Source organism: Pseudopipra pipra, chromosome 9, assembly GCF_036250125.1.
Source record: "Pseudopipra pipra isolate bDixPip1 chromosome 9, bDixPip1.hap1, whole genome shotgun sequence".
Lineage (NCBI taxonomy): Eukaryota > Metazoa > Chordata > Aves > Passeriformes > Pipridae > Pseudopipra > Pseudopipra pipra.
The window spans coordinates 358,118-382,593 of NC_087557.1; the positions used below are offsets into that span (position 1 = coordinate 358,118).

Consider the following 24,476-nt stretch of genomic DNA (forward strand, 5'->3'; position numbering starts at 1 on the left):
TTTGATTGATACACCTTTATAGGGGTGTTTGGTCATTGAGGCAACCTCATGTACACGTGTGCTCAGTAACTGTGTTTATAGACACATTTCTATTTCTCCTACTTCTTCTTTTAATTTTTTTTTTAATGTGGTTATTGTACTCCTGTGCCTGAAACATTAATTTTATTAGTGTTTAGTCATTGAGGCAACCTCATGTACATGTATTCTCAGAAACTGTGTTTATAGACACATTTCTATTTCTCCTACTTCTTTCCTTCTTTTTCCTCTTCTTTTATTTTTTTTTTAAATGTAGTTATTGTACTCCTGTGCCTGAAACATTAATTTTATTACTGTTATTTTTTTTACTGCCCTTTGGAACAATCTGGAGCTCTTGGCTCTACAGCTTTAGGGAGAGGTGTTATTTTCTGCTAGGAATTTCTCTTAGCTCAGTTTGTCAGTGAAAGCATTCTGTCTACTGACTCTGCAGGTCACTCATAGGAAGTCTCCTCCCAGGAGGATGCTTGGCTAAGATCAGAGTCCCCCAGGTACAGTATAAAGCAACAATTTTCCTTTGGAGCAGCTCTATAACTTTATTTGAAATAACCTCTGTCAGTCCATTTCCAGCACTGAAGAGCAAATAAAATTTTAGCTTGCAGTTGAATATGCAGTAATTATGGAAGCCTTAATGTAAAATGTGATTTAGAATCCTTTCTGCACATTGGATCTTTCCACTGGTAACCAGGATCTTCACTAAAGACCACCTGAAGCCAGATGTAATTTCCAACTACCTTGGCTGTTAGTCAAGCCAATATGAATTTAGTTCCCTGGAAGTGCCTTTCCAGGGAGAAGGGGTTGACCAGAATTTGTGGATTGACAGCACCTGTTCAGTTTGGCTGCTGGTACATGGAGGATGTTCCTCCTGTCCCATCCATCCAGGAATGGTGGCAGGGCAGCTCACCCAGCTGGACTGTACCACACTAGCAGAGTTGTTTGTATTTTAGGAAGAGAGAACTCAGAGTATTAATAATGTTTCATGTAACTCTTCCTAGGAAGAATATAACTATCCTTTTGGGAATGTGCATGTGAATAAAACGAAAAAAAACCCCAATATGCTATATGGAACAGAAAAGACTTAAAACACAAATCAAAAGCCATGATATTTGCAGTTAAATCAGAGCACTTCAGTGCACAAAGGAGATCTGCCACTCCAGTTCCTGCAGGTTTGGGCTTCGACAGGAACAGGAATAATTTGCTTTGCTGTTTGACTGGTTGGTTCGTCACATTCCCTGTGACTGGGCAATCTGAAACTGTGACAGGAGTGAAAACAAAATTGCACAACTGTTTGCACAGCAACGTATTTGGGGACTGTAGTGTCCAGAGATGGCTTTCTTCGTGGCTGGACACCCCTAAAACATTATTTGTGAAGAGAGATTAAAAAGACTCTTTCTTTCAAAAGTACACAGACACCCCCTCTCCCCCCCAAAACCAAAGCCAGTATTTCTTCCCTTTTTTTTCCCCCAACTCCCTTTTCAAGTTAAGCTACATCACTCTCACACCTCTTTCCTTCTCTATTCATATGAAAAAAATGGCAGGTTTTCTCCTAGAAAGCAAAAGGATAATATTTATAAACATCACAGAGTATGTTCTAAGCAAGTTACTACATTCATTCTGTGTCCTTTCTTGTGATTTCTTTGTTTCTCCTGGTTTTTCTGTGTTTTAGGCTCTCTGGTTTGTGCAGTGTAAACCAGGAACACCTTAATAAGATTTAGTGATCATTTATTTATCAACAAAAAAAATGTAAAAATAACAATTTGGAAAGAAATATTATCTCATCTACAGCACCATTAAATAGTAAGGAAAAAAATATAAGCATTCAGCAGCAGAACAGAGTCTTGAAGCTGCCTTAAAGCACCCCCAAGGATGGATTTATTTAGCACAGGAAAGAGGATGAGCAGCTCACCCACTCACAAATCAGGGCTGTGTCCAGGTTTGGCCACTCAGTTCCTAATGTTTCCATCCTCTCAGACTAATGAATTCTTCCTTAATAGATTAAGGTCTAAGGTCTTTCCAGATGGGACACAGAATGAGATCCATTAAGTCTCTGAGTTACAGAGCCCAATCAACAAGGCATCAAATATTAGGTGAGAGTGATCAAGCTCAATTAGTCTTCCGGAAAAAAAAATAAAATCAGCAAGAGATGTCTGTTTTCCTAAATTCTAAGGATGTCTCTTTAGAAAGCAACACATAGTGAATAATTTTTTTCTCGCTTATGGAATTGAAACAATTAATACTGGAGAAATTCTTATCTTCTTTGTTCAAAGCCACTGAGATATGTGATTGCTGAATTTTCTTCTCACAATTCTTGTTATATTATTTTGTGGGACTGATGCAGGAAGACAATATTTTGATAAGTTCTGTAATTAAGCTTTTCTATCAAAAAATGAAGTTGTCACAGAGAAAGGAAAGCATTAAGAAGAGGAAAGTGAGAATTAACATTAAAGCCTTCATATTTAGTTTTTATTTATCTAGTGAGAAACAACACTATTCACAGCAAAGTCTGCTAATGTGCAGTATGAGGAAAGGAGTGGGAGAGATGAATTTGATGAATCAAGTTTGTTAATCAAATTTGCCTGTAATCAAGTTTGTTACTGTGACATAATTACCCTTAAAAGCAGCCCTGAGGCTTTGCATTAATCACACAGACAATACATTGCTTAGTCCACATTTAAAAAGGTAACATCATCCTGTTACAACGTTATCTGACTGGAAATCAAACTGTCCATGGGAGAAACCCACAGCTCGTATCAATATTTAACTTATTTAACAGTCCCTGAACATGCATTCCTTCAGTATTGTATTAAAAAAGTGTTACAGTATTTGTCTCTTGGGGGATTACAGTATTTTTCTTTTGGAGGATATCACCTTCCATCCCAGAATTCATCTCCTTTCATGGGAGCTGGGCCGGGAGACCACAGAATACATGTTATTTTAGGGTCCAAACAGTTGTAGGACAGCCACAGTGCAACAAAAGAACAGGAGGCAACAGAAGAACAGATGCATAAATTGAATTTTCCACCAGCTATTTACAGCCAGATTACAGCCCATTTATTCCATCTGAGTGAGAAAGAATAAACATCCCTGAGAATGTGCCCTCTAATTTCAATTAAATTTTATTGTGCAATTTGCTTTTTACTTTCCCCCAAACACTTTTTTTTTTTCCTTTGCTATGAGAGATTTAAGCATTTTGTTGTCTTTGAAAACTTTCGATTACAATGAACAGGGCTCTATTGTGATGGTAACTATATCTGATTATCTATAATTAACCCGTGAATGACTCATGGTGGGCTGTTAGAGAGGAAACTTAAGTGTAATGAAATTAGTTTCTCACTCAAAACTCAGCCTGAAATACAGACCTTTTTTTTTTTATGTGTGTTTCTTTGTTTTGGAGCTGGCTGGATTCAATATTTTTTCCTTTCATATCTCACACTTGAACGTGCTTTTCCGTGGGTTCCAATAATTGCTGTAATCAAAAGGAGAAATGCTGAAATACTATAAAGCCATGTGCTTTCGTCAGGTTTCTGGCAAATTCAAAATCTCAGTTGTTTGCACACTTTTGTATGAACAGCCAATTTTTTGGAAGCTTTTGAAATCCAGATCTTGAACCCTTCTTGCCCTCATTTTATCCCTTCAGTCTCTGCATAGAATTTGAGACTGCGCAGTTGAGAAACCTTGTAAACAACCAAATATTGAGAAACAAAATTGTTCAAGACCACTATGAAATTCCCAGTTGTCCATGTCCTTGGGAGATCAGAACTGCCTCCATCCGAGACCAAAGCTTGGAGTTTTTCAAAGGGGGAGTTAAAAATTAGGAAATACATAGAAATTGTGATCTCAAATCTCTGCCTCCCGTGAAATTTCTGTGAGAATTGAATGCTTTTGCAGGTTTCTTTAGAAATTCCACTCAATATTAAAAGCTTCACAAACCCAGCTCACTATTTCTATAGCTAGAATTTTAAATTTAAATTTAGGTCATTATTTAATCTTACCAGAAGACCTGCAATTAGACCCTGGGCATCACCCTTCAGGTAGCAAAGAAGTCTCTGTACCATCTTCTACAGCACAGGGTTTGTGTTTGTCTTATTGTAAAAATGAAATACAGGAGGTTTTACAGATTTTTCTCTGGAAGCTGTTGTAAATCTTTGGGTTAAATTCATCACAGGTGTAATGAAATCTTGTGACTGCCACGTGTGGATTGTTAACTAATTCTAAGAACACACTAAATATTATTAAGGTTAGGGATTTATTTCCATATCTCATTGAGGAATTTAAGGTGATGATATTAAGAACAAGTTTAAGTCATTTGGACAGCTGAGTTTTAATTAATCTGAATCTCCAGGGCTGCTTTCTCTGAAAGGTGACAGAGAGGTGAACTCTTCGGTGGGTAAAGCAACACGAGTCCTGGGAGAACGTGGCCCTCACTGTTTGAGACCATGAGAGAAAAGGGGGAAAAACCCTAAAGTATCTAAAGAGGGCTTTCAAGAAGGCTGGAGAGGGACTTTGGAAAGGGCAAGCAGAGAGAGGACAAGGGGTAATGACTTTAAGCTGAACGAGGACAGGGTTAGATTAGACATTAGGGGTGAATTCTCCCCTGGGAGGGTGGGGAGGACCTGGCCCAGGTTGCCCAGAGAAGCTGTGGCTGCCCCTGGATCCCTTGGAAGTGTCCAAGGCCAGGTTGGATGGGGCTTGGAGCACCCTGGGCTGGTGGGAGGTGTCCCTGCCCATGGCAGGGCGTGGGATGAGATGAGCTTTAGGGTCCCTTCCGACCCAAACCATTGTGGATTTTATGATTCTACGATTGTACAAACAGAGCAGCAGGTGAATGCAGTGCCATGTGTCACTAATCCCCTCAGAATGCACACTCAGCACCAGCACTGACCCCATCCAGCCCAGCAGCTGCAGCAGACACTGGTTAAAAGAGGTGTTTTAGCAGCTCTGGTCCCAGCGCCGCTGTCTCGGAGCGTCCTCAGCCGTGGGTGCAGAGGAGTGATGAGTGCAAGGAGTTACAACATCACCTGCTCGTTCCAACACAGCCTGAGATGCCTTTTCAAACCAATAAAATAGCACATAATAGAGATGCTGGGATATGCCTCTTGGAGAGAATTTAGATAACTGTTCTTCTTTGCTTAGGAAAAAAAAACCAGCATCACAAAACAACAACAAAAAAGGATAGATCATATGACATGATAAAGCAAAACAAATTGAAGGAGTGTGGTATATTAGTTATTTAGTTTAGTCAAGAGAGAAGAGTAAAAAAAAAAACAAAGCCAGGGAAATAAAGACTGCCAAACCCTGAGCAGGTTATAAATATCCATATGTAAATGAGAGACCTTAACAGCACTCACACAACACTTGGCATCACAGTTGTCAAAAACCTATAAACAACTCATATCACAGTTCCTTAAATGTTCCATATTCTCTTTCTTTTTTTTTTTTCCCCCTAAAAACTCTGAAACTAAAGTAAATAAACCCAGAGGATGGAGAAGGGTTTTAATCCTGAGAGATGCACAGTGAACATATTGAACAGTGCAGTTAGAGCAGAGCACTCCAGCACGAATGTGGAGGCACTCAGATTTGTATGGATTTTAATTTGATCTTTATTCTGGCTGGGTTCAGAAACTTGAGCACTCTGCCTGTCCTCCGCTCTCTAATTGGCAGCCTCTGCCTGTCAGCAGGTCAGAGAATGTCAAGCAAGGACTATAAAATTCACAGAACATTTCCCTGCCTCTGAACTCTCAGAAATACGAGATATCGTGTATCAACAGCTTGTATGAACACAAAGGTCAGATTAGGAGGAATATCTCACAGGAATAAAGACTATGAGGCAGAAGAAATCAGAGTAGAGAACAATAAAAGGCTGTGCCAAGCTTTCCATGTACATGTTATTTTTCCTAGAGAATTTTTGCCCATAATACATTTTTACATGTTTGCTGTTACAGTTTAGGATTCAATTTGCAACCATCCTTTTCAATCTATTCACTTAGTGTGAAAAAACCCTGAAAATATCCTTTGTATGAGAATCTTCGTAGGTAACTGGCACTGAGAGTCACATCATCGCTGTCTTCTGCACTCCACCCTCATTTCTATCTTGTAGACCTCCGTCAGGTGCTTCAGCAGGATTTCCATGTCTGACAGCAAAACTGTAACCTAATCTCTTACAAGATGACACATATAATGCCTCTCTACACTGTAGCAGGAGCTGGGTTTAAGAAAGGTTTCATTATTCACCCAGGGGACTTTGTGTACTATAGAGTGAGCTTTACTTTCAGATCTTTAGTGTCTTAAAGGTTGGAAGTTTCATCGCTGTTCTCTAGACTTCGTAACTGAATGGAGTGAGTAAAATAAAAGGTGTTTCTAATTTTGCCTGCTGAGATTCTGACCTTTTTTGATGAACAAACTCCACTGACGTCAGGGGAGTGCCTTTGCACGCACATCCCTACCACTGAGATCAGAGTTTCACAGTTCAGCCCCAGCTATCTCTTCCCAATCTATCAAAATACTGTTCATTATCTCTGTAGATAAGTAATTCAACCCTCTCATTCCCAGGGAAGAGTTCATACATTTCATGGCCTTTGGGTATTTTTCCTTTGATTTCTATTAGAAGTAATATAAAAATAAATAACATCCCCCCCCTTTTGTGTCACTGTCACAGTAATTCATAATTTTCCAATATTTATAATAATTCCACCAAATGGAGGATATGTGTATGCAGTCTCCCACTAAATAGGTAGATTTGTAAGGAAGTTTAATTGTATCTTCTCCAGGAGTACCTAGAGCCTGGAAAAAGAAATTTCATGTTTTTCCTTCAGCTTTTCATGAAATCCTTAAGGTGTAGAAATAAGCTGACAATAACAGAGAACGTGCTTTGAAGGGAACCATTAAAATATTTTCCCTGTCATGTTTTAGTCCACTTAAGAACTTTGTTCTTCCTCTGGTTCCCTGTTTGAAATCTGACATTCACAGCAATACTGAGCCATTTGTATCATTGTCAGAAAGAAGCAGCCCATGTTCCTTCAAGCACAGCAATTTACAGACTTGGTTAAAGAATGGTGCTTAAAGATGTGGGTCTGCTTTTCTGACTCTGATGTTGGTTCACACTGGGGAGGATCTGTCCTTCCTTGATGAAAATGTACAAAACTGGCAAGTCTGCAGCGTGTGATTTAATTTCTACCCTGCTGTCACAGTGTAATGGCTTAGAAAGAATTGTGCACTACAGGCAAGATAAACTTCCTGAGAAGCAAAAGGACATGAAGAAAATACAGGGTGACACATGTGAATTTACACATATTTACTTATGTACGACATTTAATTGAAAACAGCTCCTGTCAATAGGTTTTTCACCTCCCACATCATGAAAGGAGCTGGACACTTGGATACCTAGAAGTGCCTTAACTTCCATGGGAGTCTGCATGGAAACAAAACAAAACCTGCTGGTGGCTGAGTTGCTTTCGATTCTGAGCAGAACAAAGTCCTTTCACTCCACAGGACTCTGCAGTCTGGATAATAAGTGCTGCTCTCTTTTCATATGTTACCTCTTTTTCCTTCTGAACTTCCCTCTTTCCCTAAATTCTCATGCTCATAGGAGCTCGAGCTCTTTCTTTTTCTGTTTTTTTGGTGGAAGAAATGCTCTTGCCCTTCTGATGTTCTTTGCCCTTGGCGTTGTCTCATCCACGTCAGGACCAGAAAGAAATGAATAAAACCCTTGGACAAGATTCTATATTCTAAACATCTTTTGCAAAATTCATATCAATGCAAGACCCATAGTAGGACACATTTGTGCACGTTTTAATGAACAGATCTTGATATCTGATAGGTCTTTCTATTCCCATGAATCAGGATGATTTGAAGGATTTACCAGCTGGGCTCAGCAGTCTGTCTGGATAACATTGCCCTCAGAGCCTAATTCTAAGAGCAGGCTTCTGTGCATTTAAATATCTCTTTTTATTTTGTGCATGAAATAACAACGTTGAGAATCACTCAGTTATTGGCCAGAACTTTCCAAAGAGCATTCAGCTCGTTCACCCACAAGTCTTTCAGGGTGGTGAATGAGCTCAGGTCCAAGAGCAGAGTTTGATGAGCCAGGTTCAATGCCAGAGGTATTTCCACCTGCCAAAACCATGGAAATGCCCATGGTGCAAATCCACAATGTTCCACTACAGGCAATGTTGATTTGCACTGGGGAGGATCTGGTATTGAGGAAAATAGAGGATCTTGGTATGTCTGCAGGGGTTTCCCACCCAGCTGTAATTCCTATCTCTCCAAATGGCTTTTATGTTTGAATTCTTTGTGTTCCAGTTTCCTAATGGTCTCTATTACTGTAAATTTGCAGAAATACCTGAGTTGCATTTGCTATATTTGAAGTTATGAATATTTTGATTATTTAATCAAAGTCAGCAAATTTACGAATTCAGTTTTTGCTTTTATTCTGAGTAAGACTTTAACCTGATTCGAAGATGCCACTCAGACGTGATGCAGTTTTGGACAGAGAGATATTCTTTCATTTGAGTGATCCTTAAAAATGTAAGGGATATGAGGGATAAGGCACATGGTGGGATCATTGGGGTGTCTGTGCAGGGCCAGGAGCTGCACCTGTGGGTCCCTTCCAACTCGGGATATTCCATGATTCTCTGTTTGAATGAAAACATGGTTTGGTACTTACACCTTCCCTGTTCTCCTTCACTAAAAGGAGTTTCCACAATCCTTAGCCTTTTGAGTGTTTGACATCACAAGTTTCTACATTTAAGTTGAGTACACCCACAACCATCTCAGGCCCTGTGCTGCAGGGTTCTGCACTTGACTGTGCATATTTGACAGGACTTAGGTGCAAAAGAAATGATCTTTCTCCTCATATATTTTGACAGACCAGATCTAAAAGATCAGACTTCTGGATACAGAGCACAGCTACCAACTCTCATTTCCAAAACATTTTGACTGAACTGTGAAACCTGGATACAGCTCTCCCTTCCAAGCTGTGGCAGACAGGCAATAGAATTATCTGGAATACAATTGGTCTCAGAGGGAATAAAAAGGGGAATTTATATTATTTTGGCAAAAATATTAGGGGTCTAAGGTTTCTTTGCAACCAAACATTTTTCTATTTTATGACTCTTCACTTGCAAATCTGCTTCTTTCCTCTTGACCTGACTTCCCCTGTAATTTTTATTTTATCTATAATAGTGCTTATTATCACAGCAACAAAAATTGTTACCTGAAAAGTAATTTTTACTTATATGCATATAATTGATAATTAGAAGGGTTGTTTGGTTCACAGTGGAGAGTTCTAGGTAGAACTGTGTGAATATTTGTATCTTGATCAAATATACCCTCAGGTGTATTTACCCTCATCTCAGGCTTGCAGCAAGTTGCCCTAACACAGGAGGTTTACATCCCAGATAAAACACCTCCTTTCCCACTCATTCTTACCTGGTGCTTCCTCAACTACTTCTGTCTGCAGCCAGGCTGTAAATGCTGATGGTTCTGCATTCCAGACTTAGCAACTGGAACAGCAACAGAGAGAACTTGGGAGAATTTTTTTCTGCTGTGAATAATTTCAATACGAAGATTAAACGTGGTAAATGAGAACCAGTTTTCTTCTTTTCTGACCCCTGGGGTTTAAACTGTTTGCAGATAAGCCCTGACATTATAGAATCCCACAGTGGTTTGGGTTGGAAGGGGGCCCATCCAGTGCCATCCCCTACCATGGGCAGGGACACCTTCCACTAGCCCAGGTTGCCCCAAGCCCCGTCCAACCTGGCCTTGAGCACTCCCAGGGAAGTGGTTATGGGCATTGCTCCTTTAACTCACTTAAAGAGTTTAGAAAACATCAATGTATGTGCAGGCATCAGAATAGATTCAACACTAATCTGTTTGGTTCACTGTTCTTCACCTAATTCGATATTGGCCTTTGGAGTTTCAAATGCAATTGCAGATAAATATTCGAAGATGCTTTTTTTCCCATCAGGTAATAAGAAAGCAACACATACATTTACATGGTAGGTGCCAGAGATTTGGTTTCTGAATCGTAAGTCTGTTATGATTTATACAGCTCTCAGGCCCTGGCACAGGCTGCCCAGGGAGTCCCCAGCCCAGGAGGGGTTTAAAAGATGTGCAGATCTGGCACTTGGGGACATGGTTTAGTGGGGGAACTGTTGGACTCAATGGACTTAGAGGTATTTGCCAACCTAAATGATTCCGTGGTTCTATGATTCAGTTATTCTATGGTTCAGTTATCGTATGGTTTTATGATTCTATGATTCTATTGTTCTATGATACTATGATTACATAATTCTGTGATTCTGTGATTTGAAGATTCCATAATTCCATTATTCCATGATTCTGTGAACAGGTTTGTCAATCCTAATGGCCCACTTTGAGTAAGATTCATATAATGTGGCCATGCCCTATGCATGACATACATACTGACTGCAGCAGTATTTGCACATCAGATTCCAGTCTCAGACCTTCTTTCCATGTTTTTTTACGAGTCTGTGGGATTTAGAGGCAAAGATTTGCTTTCACCACAGATTAACCTACACAATCATCGTGTAACAACGTAATCAATCAAAGTTAGAGAACAACAGACCTAAATTACTCATCTACCACTGAGAAGCATCCCTGTGAAATGAAGTTTAGAGCTTCAGTATTGAATTGCTTTTCTTTTCTAATACAAATTTCACCAAGCTAAACTCCCTTTAACTCGAACATCTGATAGGGGTTTAATGGTTAAATTATAGATCAGTTGTAGCTGCTGACTCTGTAGGTAGGTCTTCAAATGTGCAGGAAAGCATTAAAACCAGCAGCATAAAAATAACAGTTTAGCAAAACTATAAATGGAGAGTTGGCAGTACCAGTGAGACAGAAAGGGCAAATGTGTTACAGTCATTTACCAGAGGGAATAAATGGGTGGGAAGTAATGAGGGTACAACCTAAAAATAAATCCCTACAAACACGTATGTGAGGCAGGCAGAGCGAGCCAGCAGGACAGGAATGTGATTTCTTTGGAGAGGCTGGAATGACAACCCCACGAGGGGGAGTCTGACTGGAGGATGGGAAAATAAAATGGACGTGCAGAATGTCCTGCTGGGATGTCACTGGGAGAGGGGCAGAGCGTTCAGGGTTGGAGTGCTGGGAACTGCAGAAATAAATCAGGAGTTCACACGTGCACCTAGGCAGGAAATGTTAGAGCTGGAAACAGCTTCAACTAGGAAATTGTTAGAGAGATTGCTGAAAAGAATAAGTGATGCCTTAAAATCTATGTTGTATAAAGTTTTAGCGTGGCTTGTTAGTACCTTTAGCCTGCTAAACGTCTTTGTACCAGATTTCTAAAAATGCTGTTTAACATTCTTTGTTAAGGATTCCAACGCACAAGGGGTTTTAACGAGGTGAAGAGCTCCTTGTCTGTGAACATGTGCTGGGAAAGAGACCCAACAGAGACATAACACTTGGTATAAGTAGTCAGAGTATTCAGGGGCCTTGAAACCATTCCAAGAGGGTCAGAGGAGACGAGGCAGACAAATAAGATGAAGGGGTGGTCACTGTAGGACCACGGACTCAAACTGGGGAGGGTGGTGCTGTGGGAGGGCCGGTTTGGGGAGTGGCTGTAACAGATGAGGCAAAGGCCAAATATTGTAATCAGAAACTGAATATTGTAATTAGATGATTGTATAAAGTTGCAAAAAGCCTCTGCAGGCGGGGTGTGCAATATATTTTTGTGCACCACCGATGCCACGTTAAAGAAGTGCTTTTTTTGCCTTTCGATACTCAAAAATAGTCCAGAGAATTATTTCTCTGTTTTAGAACTGCACAGAAACATATAATCCTAATAGGATCTCCATGGAAAATTGGGTTCTTAATTAACCTGCCCTTATCATTTTGATTTTTGAGCTTCAGGTCTTTAAATGAGTTATTTTTAGGATCTAATGTTAACCTGTCACACGTTTTCATTAGCACAAGTTTCTTCTATTTTTTTCCTCTTAAAAAATAATGCATATATAATTTTTGAAACTGACCCCTTTGGAGGTAAAATGTTTCCAAATGATCTAAGGCTAATCTTTATATTTACCAACATGATCTTTTTCCTGATACTTCACAAAGAAAAGGAACATTTTAACTATTCGTTGTAATTAAGGAAGGACTACAGTTTTTCTTCATACTTTCCCAACTTAAAAAAAAATAGGTTTTTCATTCAACTGCAGTATTATTATGACTAATAACCTCTGTGAGTGTTATAAAGGGACAAATCATCCTGTCTTCCTGAAATTAATGGGGACACAGTGAAAAATCCCAGTAGCCTTAGCACTGGATATTGGAACTGATCCATGAAGATATGAATCCTGTTCCTAATACTCTTGGAAAGTCCTTGCATGGGATTTTGTAGTTAGATGGAAGAAGATGTTCTCCCTTTACAGTCTGTGCCCCAAAATTTCTTTGTCCTTTATGTAGTAATGGAATTATGTTTGGAAAAGGATGCAAAGTTAGGAATTGGGTTTTGCTTCAGTAGGCAGCTTTGCTTTTGCTTTCTGCAGATACCTTGAGGTTTTTATAAACATGAAATATCATTTTAATTTGTATCTGCACTGTCCTCTCTGCTTCTAATTTTATCTTTTAAACCGAATATATAGATTTCATTTACTGTTTGTTGCTCAGCTCTCTCTTTAGGCCATAAAAGCCGTGAAAACATAATATTAGTGTTAATTTAAGTAAGATATGAGCAAGTAGAAATAGCTAAATGGAAACTGAGACAAAATAGTCAGTTTTTATTACATTTTTGCCAGCTCTGCTGCTTGTCCATAAAAGAACTTCACTGTCATCTGTTCTTCAAGATTAATTAAAAGAGATAACCTGTTCTTTCAGAGAGAGTACCTGTCCTCATTCTCTGTATGAGGCTGATGCACCTCTGATTTCTGAAAATGCAGGAAATAAAGGCTCTGGCAACACTGCCCTGACTGGTTTTCCAGCGGCCTCATTTCCTGCAAACTTCCTGGTTGCATTCCAGAAGGATGCCACGGGAACGTGGCACCTCACAGGCAAGGGATTAAAAATGTCCTTGAGAGGGGGAAAACTGTGGCTGTGATACCAGGACTGTCAGTGCTGCCAGACTCCTTTCAATGTTCTTGTGGATTCTCTGGGAATTCACAGACAATAAATTACTCCTTGTGATAGTGGGGAATAGAATTGAGAGGAGAGGTGATTGCTCCCTATCACATGAACCTAAACAGCCTTTAAAAAAAATCGTCATATTTTTTAACAAATGCAACAAGAGAGCAGAATTCAAACAGTGGGAGTTTATTTCTAGTTCCTAGAATATTCTGATTTCTGGAGTGTTTAATGCTTTATGTAAGGAGAATCCATTTCAATCTCATTGTAGAGGAACAGTCTGGTTCCCAGTAAATTCCCGAGAGCACAATAAAAAAGGAGAGGGAATAGAAGGATTAGACTGATCTCTTGGGAAGCTTAAGTGTTGCATTTGGTAAAATTCAGCATTGTCTCCTTGCCCAAAAACTCGAAAAAAGTCGTTATTCCTCTTGTAATGAAGTTAATGGAAATTTTGCAATTACTTCTCTTGCAGAAAGATCAAGTTTACTGTTCCTATTCCATTTACAGATGACAGAAAAATACAGTGGGAGCATTTCCAGGTCTCCTGAGTTAGTGGGCTCTTCAAACTGAAACATCAGCCCTATTCTGGTAGAAAATGTGCTGAAAGCATTAGATGCCTATGAGGTATTGTTTTAGAATGCTGGCAATTAATGAAGTGATACTGAAAACGTGAATCCAACCCCTAACATTGTGAATGCTGCTGGTTTGTCTGTACCTCCTTCAGAAAAGCCCATAGCAGGAGAAGTGTCAGTCCTTGGAACACTCAGAAAATTTGATTTATTTTAATTACCCACTAATTAGAGGGAGGTTTTTAATACGTTCAATGACATAAGTAGGGCAGCAGAGCAGCAACTATTGTGTGGCAAAGGGAAGTGCTGGCATAAAGGTGCTTTTGTGAAAAACTGTCAAGCCTGGGGGAAAAAAAAAAAAGAAGAGAATTGGCAGGAAATCCACATCTAAACGGAAAGTACATTTAGTGGCTATTCATTTGATCACTTTTTTTAAGGTGAAATGAGCATTGACTGCAGAATGTGCAGGGATTCCAATTTAGGGAACAGGGAGGGTGAGGTCCAGGGGAGAGTCATGGAATCATTAAGGTTGGAAAAGACCTCTAAGATGACCAAATCCAACCATCAACCCAACACCACCAGCATGTTATTTAGGAGAATCCTGAGGACTTCAGGTTTTCTCCCCACTCCAGACTTTACCCTGCCTTCTGCCTGCACTGGTTGTTCAGAACAGACCTCCTTCCATCACGTGTGTACGATGAGTTTGCTTCAATAATTATTTGAATGTTCAAAATATTAAAGAGGTTTATGGGGATATGAATGTGGCTGCCTGTTCTGAAGCGACCAGCATTGTCTCATCCTCCTTTGTGTTGGTTAAGTTCTCTTCCTTAGAAGCCAAATACCTTTTTAAAGAGTCTCTCAGAAGAGGACAGTGCTTTATGAAGGCAGCACAGCGTTAGGGATGGCAGCTCTGTGCATGGAAAAGGACACACCAGGAGCAAAATCTCCGCAGAAATACAGTTCTCTTTTATTAGGAATGTCTTCTCTAGGCTTAATTATCATGGACACAAAAAGCAGACTATTTCCCAGGGAAATACTACCCACTGGTATCAGAAGAATTCAGCCCTGCTGAAGTGCCGGGAGTTGTGTTCTCAGTGCACTTATAATCGGGTCGTTATCACCATGGTTATGAGATTTAACTGACTCAAAACTGTAGGCATTTGTCTCATTAATGCCAAATTGTTAGAGTTTATTTCTGGGAGCTGAAAGCCCTGCTGCCCAGGGAAACCTGTTCTGTGCTAATCTCTGCAAACAAGGCTGGAGAACAGCCTGCCTGGCTCGTGGCAGAGATTTCACCCTTGTTTTGTTACCCCTTCTTAGGGGGTTTGGTTATTAAATAACTTTGTTCTGTGGTGTTTGGCTTTGTGAGTTCGTGTTCTTTGTCTTACAAACCAAGGATGTGGTTCTGGTGCTCTTTGTGCATATTCAGTCCCTTCTGGACCATCTCAGCATAATCTGCATTTAGATTTTACCTTTCCCTCTCCTCCTATTGGTTCATCTTTTTTTGTGCACTCTCAGACAAAACAGTTTTCAGCTGTGATCTTGGGACTGAACACAGTCACACTTCTCTGCCTGGAAGATAATTAAAGACGTGCCATTGCCTCCCCAATTTCAATTCTGTTGGTCCTGAAACAAAAAACGTAAAATCATCTGTGATACCAGTAACACTAAGATCAAACCAGAATTAATGTATTTGCACCACTCCCCCCCACCATCCCCTAGTCTGCTTTTTTATCAACAAGAGTTACCTCAAAATGTCTCAGGCCAGGTTGGACAGGGCTTGGAGCAACCTGGGCTGGTGGAAGGTGTCCCTGCCCATGGCAGGGGGTGGCACTGGATGGGCTTTAAGGTCCCTTCCATCCCAAACCAACCTGTGATTCTGTGATCTATGACAATTAAGTCTTTTCTTTTTGATCAGAAAATTTGATGGCAATTTGAAGCTTCCATTTATCAACCACTCCAATTCTCTTTCTGGTTTACAATCTTTGTGGAGCAGGATTTGTGCAAAATATAAAAAAGCACGTGGAACTGCATCACTTTGACCTCTGACTAGAATTGTCACCCATCAAAAATGGAAGGCTGAATGATCTTCGTGTTCTTTAGTATTTCTTTGTTACATATTGAGACTATACATTTTGACTTCCTTCTTGCAATGTATTTTCTATGCAGGAGTTAAAAGGACCAGAGCTGATCGAGGAAGGGGAAGGTACTCGGAAAAAGTAAAAGAGTGAATAATATAAATACATAGATCTGAGTGAAAAGTTTAGAAAAAGTCCTTGTTTATTGCCTGATTCATTAAGTGTTGTCTTTTATTGCTATCATTAGAACTATATTTTATTACTTCCTTGTAACAGTCATGAACATCTCTAAGTCACATCCAAATTTAACTGTCCTCGGCTGTTTTTCATAGAATCAGTTTTCTTCTGAATCAATGTATTTATATAACCAGTCCCTAACAGTAAAAAAACTTTTAATGGTGGTTTTTTTTCCCCACACACACCTAAATACACCAAGTGCTCTCACGCAAACCACTGGTAGTCTCTACCTATGTTTTGCATAATTCAGATGGAGTGAAGAAACATGAACAAAAAGGGCACAATAACTAAAAAGCTACTTACTGACCTTCCTTATTTTGTGATTTCAGGAGACATAAGAGTAATAACAACGGATAGGAATTGTAAAATTTGCTTTGCAGTTTATACATTTCATTTGACTTTATGAAGCTCCATTGCCTTATATTCAAGTGGTTGAAAATCATAATAATATACAAACAAAAACAACACTAAAATAAATGGAGCTTTAAATAAAGAATTGCACAGATGAAGGCTGAGCATAATATTTCAGATCTAGGATAAAACTCACTGCAACATTCACCTGCCTTTTATTGTCTTCTGGCTATTCTTCTTGTTTGATCTCTTTGTTATTGTATAAAGAGATTGGGATTCTGTAAACGGGCTGGGGGTGTTACCAAAAAAGGAGATTTTAGAGTGGAATTTTGGACTCCTTATTGGCAGAGGACTGAAGGATCCCAGGTAAATCACAGCTGTCATTCCAGCTGTGTCCAAGCCAAAATGTGATGCCTGTGCAAGAGTCTTTGTGTTGCTTTTATTCCACTTCCACTTTCTTCTTTCTGCCTGGTCTTGATATAAAGCAAAAGGAACTCCAAGCCAATGAATTTTCCACAGCACTCAATCCAGTTTAAAAATTGTGAGATCGTGGTACATCCAGCTCTGCTGAGGGTTTGGGTTTTTTGTTGCTGCCTGTTCTGCTGTGGTGCTGCCCAGCTGCCCTGGGCATCACAGCCATGCTTCACTGCTCAGAAACTACATTTTCATTTTAAAAATAAATTTGCCTTTATAATCACTCCGTTGACGCTTAAGAATTATCTACAATATCCCAGGAAGCATATAAATTATTATTTTTTTTTAATTTTAAATATATTTTCAACGGGGTGTGTGTGTGTGTGTGTGTAAATATACCAGGGGGTATTTAGATTGGATATTAGAAAAATTTATTCACTGAAAGAGTGGTCAGGCACTGGAACAGGCTGCCCAGGGCAGTGGTGGAATCACCATCCCTGGAAGTGTCCAAGAGAGGTGTAGATCTGATGCTTGGGGACGTGGGTTAGCGGTGGGTTAATGGTGGGACTTCACCATCTCAAAGGGCTTTTCCAACTTTAATGATTCTGTGATTCTCTGAGTTAAGTCATTGCTTTTCTCCAAACACAATCCTCAGTTGTGAAGCCAGAGCTCTGCTGGTGGTGGTTCTGTTTGATAAATGCAGCTGTGCTTTGGTTCTGTGCCCATGGATTTGGTGACTACAGCGGACAATGTCTGGAATTTTGTGTCTGATCTTACCTGACACCCTTCCCTGATGAAGAATATCCCACCACTACCCCTGTTATATAGCTCATTAAAGGTTTTTACTTCCATATCCTGCTGGGCTTCACTGGAAAAGTCAAAGTTTTTTCCATGATTTCAACAAGGAGTTGTCATGTGCCCAAGTTTTGACAGAGCAAATCCCAGTCTTCATGTTTGTAAACCTTGTAATTCCCCCAGCCATGAGAAATAAATAGTGTTTAGACTGTGGGTTGGCTGTTGGGATGGCATTACACTGTTACAGCACTGTACTATTGTAGTATTTGTATAGTGTTGTGATGTTATAGTGTTTGGGAGGATTCAATGGAAAGATCCCTTCCTGCAGTTTGTGGCATCGGTGAAGCATTTGCAGTCCTCCTTTTTGCAATTAAAATGAGTTATCTCACCCTGATTAAGTCTGAAATGCATTGCTGGCTGAATTAAAGGGAGATTTCACGAAACAATTTTCTGAACTCCTCAGTTCTGCTTTGAATAATCCAGCAAGTGCTTCTCCCTTCCCCTGCACAGGTGACAGAGACACGGACGGGGCCTCTTGGCTGCAGTAACTATGACAACCTAGATTCTGTCAGCTCAGTTCTGGTGCAGAGTCCTGAAAACAAGATTCAGTTGCAAGGTACGGAGGTGCAATTTCACTCATTTGTTCTGGAACGGGGTGACATTTATCACACTGTTTGTTTTTCTCTCTTCCCCCCTTCGTAAAAGGTCATTTTTCCTAATTTCTGTGTGTGTGTTTGTGCAATGAGACAAAGTGAAGGAAATGTCAGTACCTCGTGTTGCCTTTGAAATAGAAACAATTTCTGTACCCGTCAGAAAATAATTTGAATGGCCCTGTTAACATTTTGCATCCCCATTTAGCCTCCTCCACTGGCACACTTTTTAAACAGCCTGAATTCCCAGATTCCACCAGGCAGGGGGGACATTTGGAGTGCACATCCTGAGCAGGACCTTGCACCTCATGCAGTTGTTCCACCAAAATTCAGGGAGTCTCCAGAGGGGCAGGATATACATTTTTAAACACTCCAAATAACGAGGAGTCCAAAAGGCTCCTCTTGGGAATTTGGAAGGTTAAGCATCTCACTCGTTAGGAAAGTAGTGGTAATTATACACATATAAAAATGAAAAAGGAAAAAATAAAGGGAAAGGGAAACAGAAAAAGGAAAAGGAGGAAGAGAGTCATAATTTTTAAATATTTTCTTTTCTTTTTCAATTCCAGGAGATGCATTTCCCAACCTGCATTTTAGGTAGATAAAAATTTCTGATAAGTCCCCTTGTACGGGATTAGACTGCTAATAATTGCTATTTTCAGTTACACAAGTGAAGCAGGAACAACTTATTGCTATGAAAACACACTAAGTTCCCTTTAATGTATGTATTTGTGCAGACCTCTGACTACACACCATGAGAAAACAATGCAATTCTTAATTTGCAGTTGCAGGGAGATATAAAATGATTTCCAATTTTTAAAAGTTTCTGTATTGATTTGTAAATCAATTGGACAGAGTGTGAAGTTGTTGGTGACTACAGAGAACAGCTCTCAGGGATGATGATCCTTGTGGTCCATTCCCTCTCAGGATATTCTCTCGGAGTCTTGCTTAAAATATCCATGTTTTTTCTCCTTTTTCCTTTCTGTCTCCTCAGAATAAATAAAAAACCATAAAATTATGATTTTTTCCCCCAGATAGAATGTATATTTAAAAAAAAAAAATCATTTCCCTTGGGATGTAAGGAGTATTTTCAGAAATAATTTGTGATTTTTAGTGGTTTCCAGCATATTCATGATGTTTGTCTGTTCAAATTCAGAAAGTAATCTTCTCATCCCTCAGGCAGTGGTTGGTTGCCATTGGATTGTCTTTAGCAGAAATACATTGTCAGAACTGTGTAAACTATTTAGTGGAAGAATGGAACAAGACTCATGTTTGTTTGTCAGGGCTTTCTTTTCCTTTCACAGCTCTTCACAACCATACAAATACATTGAAAAGTTCACTCAGGGAGCAGCAGAGTTTTACAAATTTTGACATGAGATAGAAGAAAGAGTCAGACCTGGTTTCAGCAATTGTGACATGAGTTTCATCTTGGAAGGGTTATGAAATGACTGTTACAGTTATATTTTTGTACAGACCTAAAAATAAGGGATGATTCTATGAAACTGCCCAAGTGCTTATGTAAAAATATCTTGCATCAGAAATACCCAACTCATATGCTGGGAAATTACCTGGACCACAAATAAGCTCCACTGCTTCCAGAGAGTTTATTTTTGTCACAGAAAATAACAACAAATAGTAAATAAAAATGTATAATTTACCTCGCTGTGGCTCTTTGACTGGTAGGTCACTAATGTAGCTATAAAATATTATATATGTGTAAAATACTCATTCCCATCACTGGGGTCCTCATAAATGATGGTCAGAGTTTTCAGACGAATAAATCTAATTTTCTGGTCGAGATTTTGAGCCACCTGCTCTGTTCTGGTCCATCAATGTGACATCCTATATGTCCTGGCAGGGTAAGGGCACACAGCAGAGGGATTTGTGACCTACCAGGAGTGTTTTGAAACCCCCTTGGAGCTGGAGTAGCCCCCTTCCTCCTTAAGGAGATTTAAGAGTGTTTATTTTCTCAAGGTTTTGTAGCCCATCACATCCAGTGGATTATCCCAGAGCAATTTCATCCCAACGCTGGAAAAACGAACAGATCAGCTAAATTTTATTTTTCAAAAAGTCCCTCCCATCCAATTTTTTCCCATCCTTAGCTTGCCCCTACAGAAACATGAGAGATAATCAGAGTTCTTTAGACAAACCATATCTTTCTGTATCAAAGGGAACATGGCAAACAAGCCCAGTTTAGGCTGGCAGTGTTCACCCTCACACCTCTTGTCCTGGTTATGTTATCTCTTTCCCTTCATCAGTATTTTTGTTTTTCGTGAGTGTTTCTGTGCTTGCTACACGTGCTGGGGAAGCTGCTTGGCTCCAGCATTCCTTTGTGTTTAATAACATAATATTTTACTCCATTTCCTTCAGGCCTCCAGGTCATCCTGCCCGAGTACCTGCAAGAGCACTTTGTGCAGGCAGCCCTGAGCTACATTGCCTGCAATTCCGAGGGGGAGTTCATCTGCAAGGACAATGACTGCTGGTGTCAGTGTGGCCCCAAATTCCCCGAGTGCAACTGTCCCTACATGGACATTCAAGCCATGGAAGAAAGTTTGCTGCGCATAAGTGAGACTTGGAATGCCTACAACAGCGAATTTGAGGAATCTGGTGAGATTTTGGCTTTTTTTTCCCCCTCTTTGGCTGTATTTCCTACAATGGTTTGGGTTAGAAGGGACCTTAAAGACCATCTAATTCCAACCCATGCACAGGGACACCTTCCACTAGACCAGGCTCCACCTAAAGTCTCCAGAATTCACACATCTAAAGGTAAATGTTTTAAAATTCATCCTGGATCTGAGTGGAAGGTACAATAATAACAACTTTCTAGTAGGAAGTCCTCAGCTCATGATGATCCCTGTCTGTTCACTCACATCAGGATTTGGGTAGATGTGTTTGACTATTCTTCTGCTGTGCTTTGTGGCATCCAGGACTATGAGAACTTGGTCCCTATTGAAGCAAGAAGTATACTGGCAGAAAGCAGAAAAATGGGAACAAAGCCAGGTTATAAACTTTGGATGTGCATTCTGAATGTTTGTTCTGTGCTGCGGCCAGAACAGCTGCTTTATTTCACATCTATTTTCCAGTGTGGGGTCAGAGTTTCTCCTGCACTCCCCCTTTATCTTGTCCCTCCAGCAATGTCATAAAGCTGACATGGAGAGCAAAGCCAGCCCTTGATTGACTAAATTCATCCCATCACAGGTGACAAATTGCTTCTTCCTTTGATTTCTGTTTGAACTGGCCCTGTCCGTGTCATCTCTACAACTTGCTTGTGCCACATTAGTTTTTCTGCAATGCATCAAGGTTTGTTTCATACATCATTTCACCTGTCCTGATCATCAGAACTCCCAGTCCCACAGAGAATGGGAACTACAGGTAAAATCAGTGTCTGAACAACTGTTTTCACAAGTCACTTGCTCAGTGGTATCAGTAACAGCTGTCTAACCAGATGGTGGGAAAAGTTAAGGAGAGCTCAGCAGACCTGGGAAAAATCACTGAGGAAGAAACAGAAATGAGGGAGATAAGAAAGAGTCAGAAAAAACATAAAAATCACAGGTTTTAATGAGTTGTGTTGGAGAAAGAGGACAAATCAGTAGCAGAGGGAGGGAAGAAGACTATACAGTGGTCATGGGAAGAGCAGGATAAATATCAGTACAATACTTAACTGTGAATGGACAGTACTTTAGATACAATCATTTTTTTGTATTTGTTGTTTTATTACTAAAGACTGATTCCTCAATTCAAGAGAAGTGAGAATTTCAAGAGACCCAATATCAGTGCAAATTTCAGTCGTTGCAACTTTTAGTGAGACTTGATGCCTAAACCTGAGTCTGTTTAGAAGATCTTGGGCCCTTTTCCCATCCCTGTTCTCACTTTTAAGCAGGACACCAGAATTTACAATACTTCCCCTTGGAGGATCACAGACTTCTCTGATTATAAAAGCCTGAATTCATGTTTTGGTTTTGTGAACGTTTGGGTGCAGTTTCCCAGTGACTGTTTTGACCCCTTTAAGTATTTATGGAGCCGTGCTGTCATTTATTACTCTGCAAACTAGGACAAGTGCATTGGCTCTGCAGAGGGACACATATTTTACCATATTTTGGCCTGTTTGAATGGATGTGACACTGTTCAGTGCCCGAAGAATGTCATTTGAAGGCACCTTCTTAAGAGGAATTTTAGTTAAGCTGGAAGAGCACACACACCTGAATCTGTGCAGGATTCTTATGGCAGGCCCTATATGGGCATCAAGTGAATTATGAGTGGGAATTGTTGTCAGCCACATTTGTAGTCCTGGCTTCAGGTCTGTGACATGAATGTGAGGGGAAAATTGGGAAGAGTTAAATCCTGGGCTTTTAAAAAAGACTCTTTAGCTGTGCTGTGTGAATCACTAAAATGCCAACTTCACATAATATCTGTCAATTAGGTAATTGGTGGTAGGTGTGGTTACTAAGAAGTGTGAAATTTAGGTTACTAACATCATTAAAACATATGCCACACTCCCCTCTTTAGTCCTTGAATTATTTAAATCATTTTTAACCTAATAAATATACCAAGCATGACTTCCATATCTCAGAGGTAGCTGAGGAAATTTCTGCTTTTATCTTAGAAACTGTTTTGCATAAAGATGTTCATGGGAAGGTGAGCTGGGTAACCTTGTATGGGTCTGTGCTTGTATAAAAGTCAGCATGGGAACTTTTGATAGATGGTTTAGTCCCTGTGCATTCAACTCCCTATAGAAACTATGTATTTCCACCTGAGCAGCTCTTCCAGTGCTGTCACACGTGATCTGAGAGCATTTCCAGCCACAGTGATATAGATACAGATATTTTTCTAACCACTGAGACATGTTTTGAAACGTTTGGAGATTGAGCAACATTTAAATTATGAAAAACACTAAAATATCAGTGTGCTCTGATTCATGTTAATGGCTTGTTCTGGGAAGGAAAGGGACCTTTACGCAGCAAAACTAAGAAACTATTAAACCCAGTCTTTGTCTAAATCAGTAGAAGTCAGCTTTTGAGTTGAGTACAGTGTTTTATTCTAATCTATTTATGATAAAAATCAATTAGCTAGAAACAAAGCCAGATTATGTAGTAATTTCAGTCTGAGTAGCGAGGGGCAAGATAATCCAGAGCACTGACTGCTGGCCCAAATAGACTGCTGTTAACAGCAGGGGCATGAATGAATTCAGGAATTCTGTTCTTTGGCACTCTGAACTCCAGATTCAAGCAGAGTAAATACAAGCGAATTAATCCTTTGACTTTTCTGCCTTCCAAACCCTTTCTTATCTTACATATTACAAAATAGTCCCCTGACTCCAGAAACTAATCTTGTCCCCTAATACAGACCTGTAAGACTTCCCAGGTTCACTCCAGGTCGTGCACAGTGCCTGTGGACAGAATTTAGTCTAAGGAGGAAGGACTAAACATTCCATTTAAGAGGGTTTGTTTACCCTGGGTGTTATCTCTCCTCCTGTCTGTTCAAGATAAAACAACTGAGGGTTTTTTTGAAGGATGAGAAGGCTGGGATGGTTCATGTGGAGCAGAGAAGGCTCAGGGACCTCCTGTGTCAATGCCTGAAGGGAGGGTGCAAAGGGGGCAGAGTCAGGACAAGGAGCAGTGGGCACTAAAACACAGGAGGTTCCCTCTGAACATCAGTAAACACCTTTTCACCATGAGGGTGACCTGGCTGGCCCAGGGAGGCTGTGGAGGCTCCATCCTTGGAGTCATTCAGGGTGACTGGCCGTGGTCCTGGGCAGCTGGGTCTGGGTGGCCCCTCTTCAGCAGGGGTTTGGATCAGATGTTCTTTCCCATCTCGTCCTGTTGCTCTGTGAACAAAGAATTTTCCTGTTTTTCACCCTGGAGGGCTCTGGTCTGGAATTTGGGCTTGCTGGGAGTGACAGCCCTCTTTTGAGCCACTGTGACTGTCACAAATTAGATGACTGGGCACTTTCCAGTTCAGAATGTGTTGTTCATCACTGTGTGCAGATTGGATTCCACTCAGGCCCTTCAGGAACTTTTTAACTACTCAAATGCCATTTTGGAGGATGTGGAGCAGTATGTTATTTATCTCTCAGTAAGTTTGGCTGCCTTTTTCACCTCTCTAGATGCCCTCCAGCAACAAATACTTGATCACTATTAGCTCAATGAGCTTCATATCAGCTCTTTAAGTCAGGTTATGTGCTAAGTTCTCAAAGAAAATACAGGAGCTACTTCAAACTGTTTACTCTGAACCATCTGCTTATTTTTTTATCAGAT

At 40.1% G+C, this 24,476-nt stretch overlaps 1 protein-coding gene and 1 long non-coding RNA gene across 4 annotated transcripts in view; one reads left to right on the forward strand and one right to left on the reverse strand.

Annotated features, from left to right (window-relative positions):
* Positions 1–24,476, forward strand: part of BRINP3 (BMP/retinoic acid inducible neural specific 3) — a 168,197-nt gene that overhangs the window by 103,858 nt on the left and 39,863 nt on the right. For all 3 annotated transcript variants that reach the window (XM_064664022.1, XM_064664024.1, XM_064664023.1), the window contains 2 exons: positions 18,086–18,191; positions 20,593–20,829. In XM_064664022.1, coding sequence (XP_064520092.1) covers positions 18,086–18,191; positions 20,593–20,829 — 343 coding nt within the window. The remainder of the gene's footprint in view (positions 1–18,085; positions 18,192–20,592; positions 20,830–24,476) is intronic.
* Positions 7,175–9,705, reverse strand: LOC135418589 (uncharacterized). The gene is made up of 3 exons (XR_010432544.1): positions 9,460–9,705; positions 7,569–8,142; positions 7,175–7,441 (listed from the first exon to the last, which is right to left on the reverse strand). It is a non-coding gene; the product is annotated as an uncharacterized LOC135418589 (long non-coding RNA).